The sequence below is a fragment of the Panthera leo genome, chromosome E3, assembly GCF_018350215.1.
Source record: "Panthera leo isolate Ple1 chromosome E3, P.leo_Ple1_pat1.1, whole genome shotgun sequence".
Lineage (NCBI taxonomy): Eukaryota > Metazoa > Chordata > Mammalia > Carnivora > Felidae > Panthera > Panthera leo.
The window spans coordinates 18,036,630-18,055,305 of record NC_056694.1 but is presented as its reverse complement, the minus strand read 5'-3'; the positions used below and the strand labels follow the sequence as shown (position 1 = coordinate 18,055,305).

General features: G+C 44.8%; 1 protein-coding gene and 1 long non-coding RNA gene across 2 annotated transcripts in view; one reads left to right on the top strand and one right to left on the bottom strand.

The window, feature by feature from the left end:
* LOC122209991 overlaps nt 1-17,532 on the top strand; it is a 29,339-nt gene extending 11,807 nt beyond the window's left edge. Inside the window, exons 2-3 of the long non-coding RNA XR_006197867.1 lie at nt 8,767-8,887; nt 17,495-17,532. This is a non-coding gene — a long non-coding RNA (uncharacterized LOC122209991). The remainder of the gene's footprint in view (nt 1-8,766; nt 8,888-17,494) is intronic.
* LOC122209990 (zymogen granule membrane protein 16-like) lies at nt 370-1,818 on the bottom strand. Its single transcript, XM_042922340.1, has 3 exons — nt 1,759-1,818; nt 1,442-1,574; nt 370-764 (listed from the first exon to the last, which is right to left on the bottom strand). Exons 1-3 carry the CDS (start codon nt 1,811-1,813, stop codon nt 461-463), a joined length of 492 nt encoding a protein of 163 aa, XP_042778274.1. The 5' UTR covers nt 1,814-1,818; the 3' UTR covers nt 370-460.
* Nucleotides 17,533-18,676: the final 1,144 nt, after the last annotated feature.

Sequence of the window (18,676 nt, the reverse complement as noted above, 5' to 3'; positions counted from 1 at the left end):
GAGTGGCCCAGGCCACCCAGAGACAGCAAGTGGGTTAATGCCAAGAGAGCCAGGTGACAGCCTTTTGGTGGGGGAACACTATCTCAAGGGGAGACAAGGGCTAGAGACTGGGACATCTGGGGTTTGGGGGGGAAGCTAGGCTGCACCCTCAGGCTTAACTCCAGTTTGGGTAAACAGTCTCAGGAGCTATCCTTGAAAAAAAGAGTTGGAGCAATCCAGAATCTTACCTCTTCTCCATAAACCAGGAAGAAAAGCCCAAGGCTTTTACACCTCTCTCTCTCCCTCCAGAAAGGACATTCACACATCCACAGCCAGAGTCAGGAGGCGGGTCCCAGCTGCACACACCCACATACACTCCAGTGTCAGCTAGGTCCTTTTATTATTATTTTTATTGAACCCTGTAGGTGAGGTTAGTGGTAAGGCAGTTCTCACAGCCGGCTGCAGCGGTTCAGCAACTGGTTCAATACCCGCGGTAGAAGCCCCAGTGCAGGCCGATGGCATTGATGAGGATGCTAGCGCGACCGCTAATGAATCGTAGTACGGTGTTGTGGTACAAGGGGACAGCACTGAAACTCCTGCCTATGTCTGTCCCAAAAGGCAGGTACCGGCCCTTGTTAGTCACAAAGACCAGCTTCCTCAGGTAGTAGTCGTACTTGCCAGACACCTGGATCACTGACTCCCCGGGGTGCAGGAAAATCTCCTCCAGGTCTCCCTGGGTGCCACCCACATAGTCGCTCCACGCCTTGCCATAGCGCACCTGGAGGCTAGGGGTGGGGGCGGGGGGGGGTAGGGAAGACTGAGCAGGGTGATTGGAATTCAGGACCTCTTGGTCTACAAGCCAAGAGACCTGCAAACTGTGGCCAGGGAGGACAGGTCCCCTGCCAGTCCCAAGGTGTGTGAGGGATGAGGGAGGCCTTGAGGTCCTACTGGGAACTTCAACTCCTTTTGCTGACAGATAGGCTCAGAGAGGAAAAGTAACTTGGCCGGAGCCTCCCAGACAGTGGTAGAGCTTCAGTTTGAAATCTAGGTTCCCGCTGTGCCCCCAACCCCTACGTGAAAGAAGCAGATGGGCCTTTCTGGATGGCTTTCATGAGGGAAGAGACTCTGCTGCCCCAGGATCAGAAGGATACAGGTTTTGGGGAGAGGCGTCAGCCAAGATGGAGGATGCCCAAGGGGATCTACACCTCAGGTGGGGCCAAGGTAGCCAGCTTCCCAGCGCCTCAGCGGCTGTGGTACAGATTTGCCCAAGACGTGCACTCTGGGGGCTATAGGGCTGTAGCAGCACCAGCCTCAGACCCCAGCCTCCTGATACCTTTCACATCCCAAGTTATCCCTGGGACTTGTTGACTGAAACAGATGTGACTCAAAGTGACTGAGAACTTTCCAGTGTGGTAGGATAGGAGAAGACCCCCCCAAACCACAGACACACAAAGAATCTTACCCTATGATGTAGTTGTTGTCGATGCGGACCCGAATGGCAGTGATGGGGCCCTCCAGCTGGTAGCCAGAATGGGAGAATCGCTCGCCTCCAGCGCCTCCATACTCTCCATTATAGGAGGAGGACCTAGCCTGAACTGGAGGGGACAGTAGGCGTCAGAAGGAGAGATCTCAAGAGCTCTAGTCCCTCCTCACCACTCCTACACCTCCCACAACTCGACGTCCACCACCCCAAGCCAGCCCCTGCGAGCCTTGGCCACTGGCAGAGCAGGAAGCTGCCTTCCCATGACGCTAATACTGGGCTCCTGGCCTCTCACTTACTGGCATTGGCCGAGGCTGATGCGCAGACAAGGGCAAGAAGAGCAATGGTCAACATTCTGGGGCTGGAGGGGAAAGAAAGGAGAACGTCAAGGTTCATTCACCCTGTTTCCTTTGTACTTCATTTACCCAAGCTTCCCTGGGTTAGACTTCCAGTTGAGACTTGGCCCTCTTTGTCCCTCAACTCAGACCTAGCTGACCCAGTCTTGGACTCAGAAAGGATTGCCCCTAGTCTCTAGTCCTGCTCCTGGCAGGTACGGTGTCCTTAACCCCTCTGTCGTCCCTGGTCTCGAGGTAGCCGACCCCCTTGTTCCATCCTGAGTCAGAAGATCAATCCTAAGCCTCTGTCTGGACCAACCCGTGTAAGTCCTGGTCCCTCCTGGCACAAAGCAGGAAAAGAGTTTCAAAGAAGTGGAGGCCATCTCCAAACCATAGAGATGGTTGAGTTTACCAAACCAGGATTCTGAGCAAAACCTAACTGCAACCTGCCTGTGATACATGGGCCTGCCTTGGGGGACCTCCGGGGGAGAGTTTAAATTCCTAGCTTTAGCTGGGTCTCAAATCAGAAGGAAAGGAGCATTTTAGGGGTGCATCTTTGTGTCACCCAGGCAGTGAGGGTGATTATAGACGAGACTGTGCCAATACCAGAATCGGAACAGTTGAGAAACTGCACAACGAGTTTGGACCACAGCTCAAGATACCAGATTCCAAATGCCTGGTCTATTAGTCATAATTCATTCTCCACTAACACAAATCTGGCTGTATCGATACCCCGAGCATCCCAGGTGTCTCCAGTCCTTCCTCTGAGACCCAAATATCTTTGCACCTCCCTCAGATGCCCCAGGTAGCTGCCACACAGGTCTCCCCTGCCGCTCACTCCAGGCAGGCTGCTGTCCAGCGCCGCTTGAATTCCCCCCAACTCAAATCCAGTCATCCCTTTCACCCCTTAGCCCAGGCCTCTGTCACCCCTCACCTGGCAGTTCCAGGTGCAAAGTAACCACCTGGGAACTTCCAGGTCTTTTATACCAGGTCCAAGCCCTCTGCCTGCTCTTTATTGTGTGAACCTCACCACCTGAGCAAACATGGTCAGCCTCTAGGGTCAGTTGTCAGGCAGGGTCTGGAATACCATATCCTGCCTCTCCCCCCAAGAGTTTCATGTGGCAGGGTGGGTCCACTCTGGGCCAAGGCCCAGATCTCAGGATGGGCAGAATAAACTTGAGAAAAGGTCACAAACCCAAGGGCCAGCAGCTTTTGGTGGGCAAAGTAGCTAAGTGCTTCTGGATGTAGTCTAAGGTTGTCACCCCCCCTATTTGGGTGTTCTGTAGGTGCTCCTACCTGCAGTCTGTCATCTTTCAGGAGAAACCTTGTCCTCACTGTCCTGCATTTGAAATCTAGATTCTCCTGTGAAGGGATGATACACCCAACACCCTGTACTTAGGAGCGTCTACTATTTTCCAGACAATTTTTTTCCTTCTCATCCCGGTTATTTTATATGAAAAAAAATTCAAACATAGGAAATATTTAAAAAATTATACAGTGAACACTCATATACACACCACATAGATTCTACCATGGTTAATACTTTGCTGTACTTGCCTTCCCCCCCCCCCCCCGCCCCATCTATCCATCCCCAATCTGCCAGATTGTTTACAAAACTTTTCTGAGAAGGGTAACGTGTTGTTGCAGGTGGACAACGAACACCTGTCAATCTCCCGCCTGGGAGACAGACAGTCAGACCAAGAGGCATGTGGGACGCTGAGGAAGTAACGGTACACGGTTCCTCCCTTGGGGGAAGTTCTGGGCTCAAGGCCCTCGGGGCTCCTGGGAGCCGTGACTGAATCTTCTGGGGGATAAAGCCCACACAGGGCAACAGCTCCTTCCCATAGGCCTTAGATTCGTGTCATAGATTTCTTCTCTTCCGAGGCCCTTCTGTTCCACCGGAGTCTCTAGACGGACTCCTGAGTCCGCACATTTATGGAGCATCTGTATGTTGGAGGCACCATTCTAGATGCTGGAAAGACAGCCACAGAGGAAGTCAAATCGTAGTGCTGGAGCTTTCGCTGCAGGGTGGGGGGTCGGACAATTGAACAACTCGTTCCCATGGGCTAGGCCAGGAGGAAAAGAGGCAGAGTGAACCAGGAGAAGGGCTGGGAAAGCTGTCCCTCTGCCTGGGAGGCCCCCCTCTCCTCGGGTAACATTTGCGAAGACCTCACCGAAGTGATGGAGAGACTACAGACGTTTGGGTGAAGATTGGACCTGGTGTGGGAACGAGTAGGCAAACCCTGAACAGGAAGTGTGCGGAACAGTGTGCGGGGAGGGCAGGGTGGCTGCTGGGAAGTGTGGCTGCCAGCGGGAGGGGAGGTGTGGGTAGCAGCTGGCGGGCAGGTAGTACAGGGCCTGGGAGGCTGTGGTCAGGAGTTTGGATTCCTCCTGAAGGTGAGGGGAGCCACCGAGTGGTTTCGTTCCACTTTTAAAAGTGGAGAATGGACAGGGTGGGGAATGAGGGTGTGTGGAGGGGAAGGGGGAGGGGGAGCCCACCTCAGGAGGCAGGAACAGTGTGAGCTCTCATACCCCCCAACCCTTGTCTCAAGGGGCCCCTGCTCAGAGGACTATTTCCTCTCTCAGATAAAGCCTCTTAAATCCTGGTGCAAATTCACACCCCAGGGGGGAGAATCTGCCCCTTGACTCCCATCACTGATTTTTCAAAATGTATTTCCAAATGATAGCAGATCTGTTTCCTGTTAAGAAAAAAAAAATTCTCTGTCTCCTCATTTATGCCTTGGGTAAATGGTGGTTTCATTTGAACAAAGGGTTTTACCACAAAAGCAAATGTGAACAGTGCTTTTCTGTTCACCCTTCATGGTTCCTGTGAAGAAAGTAAAGCCTTGAGAGAGAAGTGACCTCACTAAGCTGCAGAGAGGGTCCCTCCACTCCCTGCTGTAGAGGCCACTTGTAGGCAAACAGGCTTGGGTGACAGGAGGTAGAAAAGGGCCACAGCGATGGGATGCAAGCTGGTGCAGCCACTCCGGAAAAAGTATGGAGGCTCCTCAAAAAATTAAAAATAGAACTACCCTACGACCCAGCAACTGCACTACTAGGTGTTTATCCAACGGATACAGGTGTGCTGTTTCAAAGGGACACTTGCAGCCCAATGTTTATAGCAGCACCATCGACAATAGCCAAAGTATGGAAAGAGCCCAAATGTCCATTGATGGATGAATGGATAAAGATGTGGTGTATATATATATATACAACGGAGTATCACTCGGCAATCAAAAAAGAATGAAATCTTGCCATTTGCAGCTACATGGATGGAACTGGAGGATATTATGCTAAGCGAAATTAGAGAAAGACAAAAATGATATGACTTCACTCATACGAGGATATTAAGATACAAAACAGATGAACATAAGGGAAGGGAAACAAAAATAATATAAAAACAGGGAGGCAGACAAAACAGAAGAGACTTTAATATGGAGAACAAACAGAGGGTTACTGGTGGGGGTGTGGGAGGGGGGATGGGCTACATGGGTAAGGGGCACTAAGGAATCTACTCCTGAAATCATTGTTGCACCATAGGCTAAATAATTTGGATGTAAATTTAAGAACATAAAATTAAAAAAATGATAAAGTAAAAAAATCTTAAAAAAAAAAAAAGAAAAGAGCCACGGCGACCCCCTGGCTGAATACAGACAGACCCATGGGTGGGGGCACCTCCATGAATCAGTTATAGGCTCTAACTGACCAATGGGCTGCTTACAACCAGGCACAGTCACCACCAAAGGGGAGAATTCCATACATCCCCATAAGTCCTCACCTTCCCCCTTCCAAAATAGTCCCCCATCCCCCGCACTGCCTCTTCTCAGACAGCCTCTCCTCTGCAACCTTGCTGTGTATTCCATAAGCTTCTATCTCCTTTGTTCTGCCTCAGGCGAATTCTTTCACGGCCCAAGCCACCAGCCTCCACCAGGTGGTCACTGCACATTTGGGGGCCCCCATCTGATCGGGACACCACACCTTGCCTCCTGTCCCTCGTAACCCACGTGCCAGTCCCTACACTAGCCAGCTGTTTGCTCCTGCCACTCTGGCTGCCTAAATGTTCTCCTGTCCTGCTCACCTGCCCATCTTCTACCCTTAAGACATTCAGCCCCTACCCCACCACCACCACCCCTTGCACGCACCACCCCCTGCACTCCTCCCTAGGGCTTCTATCATAGGGGTCTCCCTCCAGCCCCTCCACTTCAGACAGAATTCCTTTCTCTGGCCTCCAACTGTGTTTGCTACCTCCCCAGCTCAGCTCTGATTACCCTGCGCTGTAATTTATCTGTGTACACAGAAGCCTTCTCCACCAAACCCCAAGCCCACTCTAAGGCGGAAGGCCTGTCTTGTCCAACTCTGAATTCCAGGCTCCTGCTTCCCATCTGGCACATTACAGGTGTCCCATAAATGACTGTCACATGCCTTGTCTGCGGTGCGAATTCCATTGAATACTCCTCCTTTGTCTTTTCAGGCCAGTGTCTCTCTTCTGGCAGGCTTGAATTTGGGTTTTCTTGTTTCTTATTTCTGAACCTTCTGGTGAAACCCTGTTCGGTAGCATACTGTACATAAAGACGGAATTGTGGGTTGAGGTCCTCCATTCCAACACGCATTAGCCATGTGAATTTTAAAAAGTCACTAGGGTGCCTGGGTGGCTTGGTTGGTTAAGCATGTGTTTTCGATTCAGGTCATAATCTCACAGTTCGAGCCCCATGTCGGGCTCTGTGCCGACAGCTCGGAGCCTGGAGCCTGCTTCGGATTCTGTGTCTCCCTCTCTCTTTCTCTGCCCCTCCCTCACTTGTGTGGGCTCTCTCTCCCAAACTCTCATAAATACATAAATAAGCGCTAAAAAATAAAAAGCCACTATTTCTTAGAGCCTGTATTTCTGCATTTGGAACATGAGAAGCAAATGGTCTCGAGATCAACCAAAATCCTCAAGGACAGAGTTCTTCAGACTGTGGGTCTTAACTCACTAGTGGACCATGAAATCATTTTAACAGCTCAAAAACAACGTATTTTTTTAAGTTTATTTTCTTTAGTAAGCACTCTACCCAACGTGGGGTTCAAACCCACAAGCCCTACAACAAGAGTCTCATGCTTTCCCAACTGAGCCACCCAGGTGCCCCAAAACCAACATATTTTAGAACGAAATAGAGAAAGTAAGAGCATCGCATGTAACAAGGCTAAATACTATTTCCTGAGATAGCGTTTCAGTCAAATGCTCTATCCTACGGTTAACTGGCTCACAATATAAAATGTTCTTTTCTGTTGTGAACTGCTCTTAAAAAAAAAATCCTTGAGAAAAATAAACTCTACCTCTATCAAAGGGTACGATTTTTTATATGTCAACACAGTTCAGAACTGCCAGGCCAGAGTGGGTTGGGACACCTTTAGGGTAATAATTAGAGCAGCTCCTGAGACCCAGACTCAGGTATGGAAGAATATGTTGATAATCTTTTTATTTTATTTTATTTTTTGACATGGAATTGACACGTAACATTATATTAGTTTCAGGGATTACAACATGCTGATTCGACATATGTATATATTGCAAAATACGTTAATCATTTCTTTTTTTTATTTATTTTTATTTTTTTTTATTTTTTAATATATGAAATTTACTGTCAAATTGGTTTCCATACAACACCCAGTGCTCATCCCAAAAGGTGGTTAATCATTTCTTAAAGTCAGAAACCTATAGCAACCTGCCAAGAATTCATGCATAGAATGGTGCCTTAGTAAGAGACATGTCTTTAATTTTTTTTTTAATGTTTATTCATTTTTGAGAGAGAGAGACAGAGGGTGAGCGGGGACGGGGAGGGGCAGAGAGAGAGAGAATCCAAAGCAGGCTCCAGGCTCTGAGCAATCAGCACAGAGCCCGATGTGGGGCTCTAACTCGCTGACCACCAGGTCGTGACCTGAGCTGAAGTCGGACACTTAACCGACTGAGCCACCCAGGCGCCCCATGCAGTTAGCTTTATTTTTATGGTTTAGCTTAGTTCAGATCCTGGAGAGCTTGTAAATGCATCATACAACTTGACACAAGTATTTTTTTAATGTTTATTTCTTTATTTTTGAGACAGAGAGAGAGAGAGAGAGAGAGAGAGAGAGAGAACGAGTGGAGGAGGGGCAGAGAGAGAGGGTTCCACAGAATCCAAAGCACACTCCAGGCTCTGAGCTGTGAGCACAGAGCCCAGGGTGGAGCTGGAACCCATGAACTGTGAGATCATGACCTGAGCCGACGTCAGCCGCTTAACCAGCTGAGCCACCTGGGTGCCCTGGAACCTGGTTTTAATTTCCGTTTATTGCGCAATGATTACATGGTGGCTTTTTTTTAGCCTTTGTGTGTGGTTGTTGGTTTTTTTGAGATCTGATTGTTAAGTAATCTCTACATCCTACATGGGGCTCAACCTCACAACCCGGAGATCAGAGTCACATGCTGTACAGACTGAGCCAGCCAGGTGCCCCTAACCTCTATCTTTTTTGCCTTCAGCCTCCACATCTCTTACCGAAAGGCTTGATCAATTGTAATGCAACTGCAAAAGTTGCTTTGCTTATTTTTTCCTTTGTTTCCCCTATTTGTTTTCCTCCTCACAAAGAGCATTCTCCAGAACATAAAACAATATAACATCAAATATTGATATAACAATATCAAATGGGAATGAGGTGAGGTCATTCCACCAGGACACGGTCATTCTTGCTTTGTGTCAGGAACAATTCAGCTGAAAGTATGAGCTGATTTCGTTTCCTTCATATATGACTGAGGCTCCAACAGTCACCTGCTCTTGCAGTTGGCACGTTCTACAAACGCAGGAAGACAGACGCGGGGTGGAGTGTTTGAGAGGCGCACAGACGGGGCAGGACTCAGAAGCTGGGTCCCTGGGGAAAGTTATTTCACTTCTCTCTGCTTCTGTTCTCATCTGAAAACACACACATACACAAACAAAAAGGCAATAATTTTGCCTACCTCCTCAGGTTGCTGTGGTTGTGATGTACTTAACGGAAGTAAAGTTCCAGAACACTGCCTGATGCAAGGCGAGCTCCGAGGAAGTTCTTCTGTTTCTCATCGTCTAAGGAGAGGCTCCATCCTGGCCAGGTATGTTGTGGAGGAGATAAAGCTTAACATTTTCTTGAGACCACCCATCTCCACCAGAATCAGACTAAGAACCTTCGTACGGGCAGGCCCACTTCGTGTAGGAATTGGGAAAATTGTGGCAGCCCCTTGGGCCCTCCTTTCTCCTGGGAACATCTGGTGGGCGGCCATGTATCACAGGGTGTGGGGTCAGATGCTGGCTACAGAAAGCCTCAGTATAGAATGGACCTCAGTGACTTTCCAAGTGGCATCATGGCAGAGAAAAGGGACCCATGTGCCATTCACAAGTGGCCATGTGGGAAGTCGCCCCTACACATACTTAGGTTCCTTGAGATCGTTCTGGTCCCCTTACCTTCTTTTTTTTCTTATTCGTTTTTTAAGTTTATTTATTTATTTTGAGAGAGAGAGAGAGGGAAAACAAGTGGGGAGGGGCAGAGAGAAAGTATTCCTAGCAGTCTTCACACTGTCAGTGAGGAAGGAGCCTGATGCGGGGCTCAAACTCACGAACTGTGAGATCACGACCTGAGCCAAAGTCAGACGCTCAAGCGACTAAGCCACCCAGGTACCCCAGGTCCCTTCATCTTCTGATGGGGCCTGTGAGCTTTGGCTGCAGAGAACTGTTAAGGTATACAAGTGGCTAGATCGGACAGGGACTATCTAAGCAGAAGTGAAGGAAGGCATCCCAAGCAGGCTCCACTTGTTGGCACAAAGCCCAATACGGGGCTCATGAACCATGAGATCATGACCTGAGCCAAAATCAAGAGTTGGATGCCTAACCAACTGAACCACCCAGGCACCCTCCAAAAATGTTAAGCTATTTTTTTAAGTGATAAGAGATACTTAAGAATCAAAACATCCCATTTTGATTCTAGATCATGTCGGATCTTCCTGGTTTTAATAATGTTTACCCTTCCATTGTTTTGTTTAAATTTTAAATTAAAATTTTATTTTAGTAGGTTCCACACCCAGCATGAGGCTTGAACTCACAACCCTGAGATTAAGAGTCACAGGCTCTACTGACTGAGCCAGCCAGATGCCCTTAGTATTTTTTTTTTTTTGAGGAATGACTAATTAAAACAGAACATACATCATATTTAGATTTTACTTATTTATTAATTTATTTAGATGTAACATTTTTTATTGTTGTAAATACATGTAACAAAATTTATTATATTAACCTTTTTTAAAACTTTATGTATATATTTTGAGAGAGAGTGTGTGTGCACGGGCAAGCAAGCAATTGGGGGAGGGGAGAGAGGGAGGGAGGCAGAGAATCCCAAGTAAGCTCCACCCTCAGTGGGGAGCAGGACTTGGGGCTTGAACCCCCAAAACAGGAGAGCATAACCTGAGCCGAATCAAGAGTCAGAAACTCAACTGACTGAGCCACCCAAGCACTCTTCTTTTTTTTTTTTTAAGATTTTTTTTAATTTATTTGTTAATTTTTTTGGAGAATTTTGTAATGTTTATTTACTTCTGAGAGACAGAGAGAGACAGAGCACAAGCTGGGGAGGGGTAGAGAGAGAGGGAGACACAGAATCTGAAGCAGTCTCCATGCTCCAAGCTGTCAGCACAGAGCCCAACATGGGGCTCAAACCCATGAACGATATCATGATTTGAGCCGAAGTCGGACGCTTAACCAACTGAGCCACCCAGGTGCCCCGAGCTCTTTTAAACAAACTTGAATACGTGCCCAGGAAGTCTCCTGAAGTGGGTATGGAGGATCCCTCCTTGCCTTGGCCTTTGGTGGTGTGAGTTGTGGCAGCCTGCTCCCAGATGGTCTTAAACTAGGGTTTCCTCACCTTCACAGTATTGACATCTGACCCACGTAATGCTTGGTGGGGGAGACTTTCCTGTATGCTGTAGGATATTTCGCAGCCTCTCTGGTCTATATTCACTAGGTACCAGTAGTAACCCCATAGATGTTACAACCAAAGATGTCTCCAGACATCGCCAAGCGTCACCTGTGTGAGCTCAAGCCCCGCGTTGGGCTCCATCTTTGGCATGAAGGCTACTTATGTTAAAAAAGAAAAAAGAAAAAGTTAATCAAAGGAAGGTATGAGACGAAAAGTTGAAAAATCTCTCAGGATGTAGAACAAAATGACAACGAAATGGAAAATATGAAAGAAAAGTTAAGAGATGGAGGGCCAATCTATTCCATATTAATCTAACAGAAGTTCCAGAGAGCACCAAGAAAATGGAGGAGAGGAGATAATCAAAGATTCTATTTGAGAAAAAAAACATTTCAAGCAGAGAAAACAAGTCTGTAAAGTGGCTCTCACCTGGCTGCACCCTGGATCACCTGAGAGCTCTTAGAAACACACACACCAAGATCCCTCCTTCTCCTCAAGGTGGAGTCACAGGGACCAGTTTTACCTTCCCGCCAGAAACCGCCACCACCACTGCAACAAAACCAGACAAAACACACGATACAACGGTTTTCAAAACAGTGGACACCAAGCAATGAAAGGCAGTAACATGGCTTGCAATCCCAGAGAGAAAGGAAAACAAGCAAGATTTGTCTTTTGAGGACACCAGGGCGAGAGCCATCTCTGCAGGCGGCTGTGCTCAGGGCCTTTTCGCACCAGCCCAACTAGCAATGTGACAAAGTGGAGGGCAGAGTGTTCAGGAAGGGTTTCACTTAGTAGTGGGGAATAATCAGCCCTAAGCTGAACACTACTATGCACCTGCCTAACAAATCACACAGATTACCAAAGTATCTGGCACTTGGCAAGGTAAAATTCACAACGCTGGCCAAGCAACCACAAATCTGTATAATCATGCATGACACAGAATGAGGAGAATCATCAATCAATTGAAACCAACCCAGCACTGATACAAACGCTAGAGGGAGCAGAAAAGGACATTAAACAGCTATTATAATGGTATTCCATATGTTTTTAAAAAGTTAAATAGAGACATGGACATATAAGAAAGAAATGAAAATTCCAAGGTCAGGGACGCTTGGCTGGCTCAGTCGGTAGAGCACGCAACTCTTGCTCTCGGGGTTGTGAGTTTGAGCCCCACGTTGGGTGTCGAGATTACTTAAAAAATTAAAATCTTAAAAAAATACAGAAAATTACAGTGTCAGAGATGAAAACTACACTGAATGGAATCAAGAGTAGATTCGACATTGCAGAAGAAAAGATTAGTGAAGCTAAAGGCATAGCCACAGAAATTATCCAAATGAAACACACAGAAAAAGGAAGTTTTTGTTTTGTTTTGTTGTTTTTAATTTACATCCAAAGATTTCAGGAGTAGATACCTTAATGACCCTTACCCATTTAGCCATGTCCCCTCCCACCACCCTTCCAGTAACCCTCTGTTCTCCATATTTAAGAGTCTCATGTTTTGTTCCCCTACCTGTTCTTATGTTATTTTTGTTTCCCTTCCCTTATGTTCATCTGTTCTGGGTTAAAGTCCTCATATGCGTGAAGTATATGATATTTGACTCTCTCTGACTAATTTTGCTTAGCATAATAACCCTCTAGTTCCATCTATGTAGTTGCACATGGAAAGATTTCATTCTTTTTGATTGCTGAGGAGTAATCCATTGTATATATATATATACCACATTCATCCATCCATGGACATTTGGTGCCTTTCCATGCTTTGGTTATTGTCGATAGTGCTGCTATAAACATCGGGGTGCATGTGTCCCTTCAAAACAGCATCCCTGTATCCCTTGGATAAATACCTAGTAGTGCAATTGCTGGGTTGTAGGGTAGTTCTATTTTTAGTTTTTTGAGGAACCTCCATACTGTTTTCCAGTGTGTCTGCACCAGCTTGCATTCCCACCAGCAATGCAAAAGAGTTCCTCTTTCTCTGCATCCTCGCCATCATCTGTTGTTGCCAGAATTGTTAATGTTAGCCATTCTGACAGGTGTAAGGTGGTATCTCATTGTGTTTTTGATTTGTATTTCCCTGATGATGAGTGATGTTGAGCATTTTTTCATGTGTCTGTTAGCCGTCTGGATGTCTTCTTTGGAGAAGTGTCTATTCATGTCTTTTGCCCATTTCTTCACTGGATTACTTGTTTTTTGGGTGTTGAGTTTGATAAGTTCTTTATAGATTTTGGATACTAACCCTTTATCGGCTTTGTCGTTTGCAAACATCTTCTCCCATTTGTCGGTTGCCTTTTAGTTTTGCTGATTGTTTCCTTCACTGTACAGAAGCTTTTTATTTTGATGAGGTCCCAATAGTTCATTTTTTCTTTTGTTTCCTTTGCCTCTGGAGACGTGTTGAATAAGAAGTTGCTGCGGCCAAGATCAAAGAAGTTTTTGCCTGCTTTCTCCTCGCGGATTTTGATAGCTTCTGTCTTACATTTAGGTCTTTCATCCATTTTGAGTTTGTTTTTGTGTATGGTGTAAGAAAGTGGTCCAGGTTCTTTTTTCTGCGTGTTGCTGTCCAGTTTTCCCAGCACCACTTGCTAAAGAGACTGTCTTTATTCCATTGGATATTCTTTCCTGCTTTGTCAAAGATTAGTTGGCCATACGTTTGTGGGTCCATTTCTGGGTTCTCTATTCTGTTCCATTGATCTGAGTGTCTGTTCTTGTGCCAGTACCGTACTGTCTTTATGATTACAGCTTTGTAGTATAGCTTGAAGTCTGGGACTGTAATACCTCCTGCTTTGGTTTTCTTTTTCAAGATTGCTTTGGCTATTCGGGGTCTTTTCTGGTTCCATACAAGTTTAGGATTGTTTGTTCTAGCTCTGTGAAGAATGCTGGTGTTATTTTGATACGGATTGCATTGAATATGTAGATTGCTTTGGGTAGTATCAACATTTTAACAATATTTGTTCTTCCTATCCAGGAGCTTGGAATCTTTTTCCATTTTTTGTGTCTTCTTCAATTTCTTTCATAAGCTTTCTATAGTTTTCAGTGTATAGATTTTTCACCTCTTTGGTTAGACTTATTCCTAGGTTATTTTATGGCTTTTGGTGCAGTTATAAATGGGATTGTTTCCTTGATTTATTTTTCTGTTGCTTCATTGTTGGTGTATAGGAATGCAACTGATTTCTGTGCATTGACTTTCTATCCTGCAACTTTGCTGAATTCCTGAATCAGTTCCAGCAGTTTTTAGGTGGAATCTTTGGGTTTTCCATATAGAGTATCATATCATGTGTGAAGAGTGAAAGTTTGACTACCTCCTTGCTGATTTGGATGCCTTTTATTCCTTTGTGTTGCCTGATTGCTGAAGCTAGGACTTCCAATACTATGTTAAATACCAGTGGTGAGAGTGGACATCCCTGTCATGTTCCTGACCTTAGGGGGGGAAAGCTCTCAGTTTTTCCCCATTGAGGATGATATTAGTGGTGGGTCTTTCATGTATGGCTTTTATGATCTTGAGGTATAATCCTTCTATCCCTACTTTCTTGAGGGTTTTATCAAGAAAAGATGCTGTATTTTGTCAAATGCTTTCTCTGCATCTATTGAGAGGATCATGTGGTTCTTGTCCTTTATTTTATTGATGTGATGCATCACATTAATTGGTTTGTGGATACTGAACCAGCCCTGCATCCCAGGTACAAATCCCACTTGGTTGTGGTGTATAATTCTCTTAATGTATTGTTGGATCTGGTTGGCTAGTATCTTGTTGAGGATTTTTTCATCCATGTTCATCAGGGAAATTGATCTGTAGTTCTCCTTTTTAGTAGGGTCTTTGGTTTTGGAAGCAAGGTAGTGCTGGCTTCATAGAAAGAGTTTGGAAGTTGTCCTTCCATCTCTATCTTTTGGGAACAGTTTCAAGAGAATAGGTGTTAACTCTTCTTTAAATGTTTGGTAGAATTCCGCTGGAAAGCCATCTGGCCCTGGACTCTTGTTTTTTGGGACATTTTTGATTACTAATTCCATTTTTTTTTTCTGGTCATGAGTCTGTTCAAATTTTCTATTTCTTCCTGTTTCAGTTTTGGTAGTGTATATGTTTCTAGGAATTTGTCCATTTCTTCCAGGTTGCCCATTTTATTGGTATATAATTGTTCATAATATTCTCTTATTATTGTTTTTATTTCTGCTGTGTTGGTTGTGGTCTCTCCTCTCTCATTCTTGATTTTATTTATTTGGGTCCTTTCCTTTTTCTTTTTGATCCAACTGCTAGTGGTTTATCAATTTTTTAAATTCTTTCAAAGAACCAGCTTCTGGTTTCATTGATTGGTTCTACTGGGTTTTTGTTTTGGTTTGTTTTTTGTTTTGGTTTCGATAGCATTTATTTCTGCTCTAATCTTTATTATTTCCTGTCTTTTGCTGGTTGTGGTTTTTATTTGCTGTTCTTTTTCCAGCTCCTTAAGGTGCAAGGTTAGGTTGTGTATCTGAGATCTTTCTTCCTTCTTTAGGAAAGCCTGGATATACTTTCCTCTTATGACCACCTTTCCTGCATCCCAGAGGTTTGGGGTTGTGGTGTTATCATTTTCATTGGCGTCCATGAACTTTTTAATTTCTTCTTTAACTTCTTGTTTAGCCCATTCATTCTTTACTAGGATATTGTTTAGTCTCCAAGTATTTGTTACCCTTCCAAATGTTTTCTTGTGGTTGATTTCGAGTTTCATAGCGTTGTGGTCTGAAAATATGCACAGTGTGATCTCGATCTTTTTGCAATTGTTGAGGGCTGATTTGTGTCCCAGCATGTGGTCTATTCTGGAGAACGTTCCATGTGCACTGGAGAAGAATGTATATTGCACTGCTTTAGGATGAAGTGTTCTGAATATATCTGTTATATCCATCTGGTCCAGTGTGTCATTCAAAGCTATTGTTTCCTGGTTGATTTTTTGATCAGGTGATCTGTCCATTGCTGTGAGTGGGGTGTTGAAGTCTCCTACTATTATGGTATTACTATCAATGAGGTTCTTTATGTTTGTGATTAATTGATTTATATATTTGGGTGCTCACACATTTGGCACATAAATGTTTACAATTGTTAGGTCTTCTTGGTGGATAGACCCCTTATGTATGATATAATGCCCTTCTTCATCTCTTGATACAGTCTTTATTTTAAAGTCTAGATTGTCTGATATAAGTATGGCTACTCCGGCTTTCTTTTGTTGACCGTTAGCATGATACATGGTTCTCCATCCCCTTACTTTCAATCTGAAGGTGTCTTTAGGTCTAAAGTGGGTCTCTTGTAAGCAGCATATAGATGGATCTTGTTTTCTTAATCCATTCTGTTACCCTGTGTCTTTTGATTGGAGCATTTAGTCCATTGACATTTAGAGTGAGTACTGAGAGATATGAATTTATTGCCATTATGTTGTTTGTGGAGTTGGAGTGTCTGGTGGTGTTCTCTGGTCCTTTCTAGTCTTTGTTGCTTTTGGTCTTTATTTATTTATTTGTGTTTTTTGTTTCATCTTTTCTCCCCTCAGAGAGTCCCCCTTAAAATTTCTTGCAGGGCTGGTTTAGTGGTCACAAATTCCTTTAATTTTTGTTTGTCTGGGAAACTTTTTATGTCTCTTTCTATTTTGAATGACAGCCTTGCTGGATAAAGAATTCTTGGGTGCATATTTTTCCAATTCAGCACATTGACTATATCCTGCCACTCCTTTCTGGCCTGCCAAGTTTCTGTGGATAAGTCTGCTGCAAACCTGATCTGTCTTCCCTTGTAGGTTAGGGACTCTTTTTTCCCTTGCTGCTTTCATGATTCTCTCCTTGTCTGAGTATTTTGTGAATTTGACTCTGATATGCCTTGTTGATGGTCAGTTTTGTTGAATCTAATGGGAGCCTCTGTGCTTCCTGGATTTTTATGTCTGTGTCTTTCCCCAGGTTAGGAAAGTTTCCCTCTATGATTTGCTCACATAACCCTTCTACCCCTATTTCCCTCCTTTCCTCTTCTGGGACCCCTATGATTCTGATGTTGTTCCTTTTTAATGAGTCACTGATTTCTCTAATTCTTAAATCGTGCCCTTTTCCCTTAATCTCCCTCTTTTTTTCTGCTTCATTATTCTCCATAAGTTTGTGCTCTATATCACGGATTCTCTGTTCTGTCTCATCCATCCTTGCTGCTGTGGCCTCCATTCGAGATTGCAGCTCAGTTATAGCATTTTTTATTTCATCCTGACTAGACTTTACTTCTTTTATCTTCCCAGAAAGGGATTCTAATCTATTTTCAACTCCAGCTAGTATTCTTATTATCATGATTCTAAATTCTGGTTCAGACATCTTGCTTGTTTCTGTGTTGGATAAGTCCCTGGCTGTCGTTTCTTCCTGCTCTTTCTTTTGGGTTGAATTCCTTCGTTTCATCATTTTGAAGGGAGAAAAAGAATGAATGAGGTAAAAAAATAAAATTTTAAAAATACTAAAATTAAAAAATATTAAACTTAAAAAATTAAAAACGAAGACACACACACACACAAAATTGAATAAATGATCCAAGATCCTAGGTGTGTTTTGGTCAGGGCGTTGAAAGGGGCTTGATAGATTAGAGAAAAAAGGGGAAAGGAAAAAAAAAGAAATCATTTGAAAATTTGAAAAAATGAATACACTGAAGTAGACTAAAATGAAATGTTGGAAGTAAAATAGAATTAGAAAAAAATACAGAAAATTAAGAAATATAGTAGAAAAAATAAAGAAAAATATCTTAATAAAAATTGAAAATACATGATTTTTATTTTTTTCTGTATTCAAGAAAAAGAAACGAACAAGAGAATAAAGAAGAAAGGAACAAAAAGAAAGAAAATTGAATAGATGGCATGGTGAGCAGACTGAAATACGACTGAAATTATTTCGTTTTCTCCTAGTAGTCAAACTATGAAGCACTTTATAGTCCATAAACTAAGCAGGCGGAGAGTCTTCTGTTCCTGAAGAGCGAGGTTGGCCCAGTTGGGCGGAACTTAGTGTAATGGCTCCGTTCTCCAGTAGATGGCACTGCTTAGCTTGCTGGGGTGGACGGTTGTAGCGCTTGTTGTAGGTGCATTTGTGCATGCACGGGAGTGGTGAAAATGGCGTCACCCAGCCACCCATTCTCTAGTATCAGAACTTTGTTCTCCCCGATCAGCAATCGCACACCCGTCCTTTGTATTCGGCTTCCATCCACTCCCCGCTTTTATGCAGTTTGTGACCAAGCCCCAGACAGCACCTCCCTCCTGAGTTTTGTCTCTGATGCGGCTGTTTTTCCTGGCCCCTTACTTCTGAGGGACTGGGGCTTTGACCCATTCTGCCCTCTGTGGAGGGTCTCACCGAGCAATGGCCTGGTGCCAGCCGCACCCAGGAACGTTTAAGAGACCATGGTGCTGCTGATGCCCAGAGACTGTGGCTGGGTGCCAGCCCGCCCCAGAATAAGTTCACATGATAGTGTAGCAGCAGCATTTCAGGGACTATGGAAAATCACAACATGCGTCTGGCACCAGGTTCACCCCCAATGACCCTGTTCCAGTACCAGCGAATGTGGTTGTTCTCCCGGGTCCACTGGGGCCTTGCCTTTGGGGAACCACACAGGTGTCCTCCCAGCAGGGGAACCGCCTCTCCCGTGTGGCCTGAAGAACCCCAGACTCCACTCTGCTCCTGGAGATTCGCCCTTCCCACCAGAGCACTGCCAGGTATCAGCTGTGGAGTTTCAGCCTCTGTAATCCTCCTGTTCATAGAGTCTTAATGGAATTTAAACCCTCTCTTTTCTCCTTCTCCTTTTTATCCTATGGCTGTTTCCACTTTCCACTTTCTCTCTAGCTGCTTTTGAGGGGGTGCTTTCCCCTCATGTCCCCATCCTCTCTCTTCTTGCACGTCTCCATCCTCTTTCCACATGCAAAAGCGGGTCCCTACCCTCCTTGGCTTCTCTGTCTCCCAGTTCACATCTGCACAGTGTACCTGCTGA

Bases quoted from the DNA above. Each gene is read 5' to 3' on its own strand.
- LOC122209990 (XM_042922340.1), bottom strand. From the start codon at position 1,813: ATGTTGACCATTGCTCTTCTTGCCCTTGTCTGCGCATCAGCCTCGGCC. The intron at 1,575-1,758 runs GTAAGTGAGAGG...TGTCCCCTCCAG, and splicing joins ATCAGCCTCGGCCAATGCCA to TTCAGGCTAGGTCCTCCTCC. The intron at 765-1,441 runs GTAAGATTCTTT...CCCCACCCCTAG, and splicing joins GACAACAACTACATCATAGG to CCTCCAGGTGCGCTATGGCA.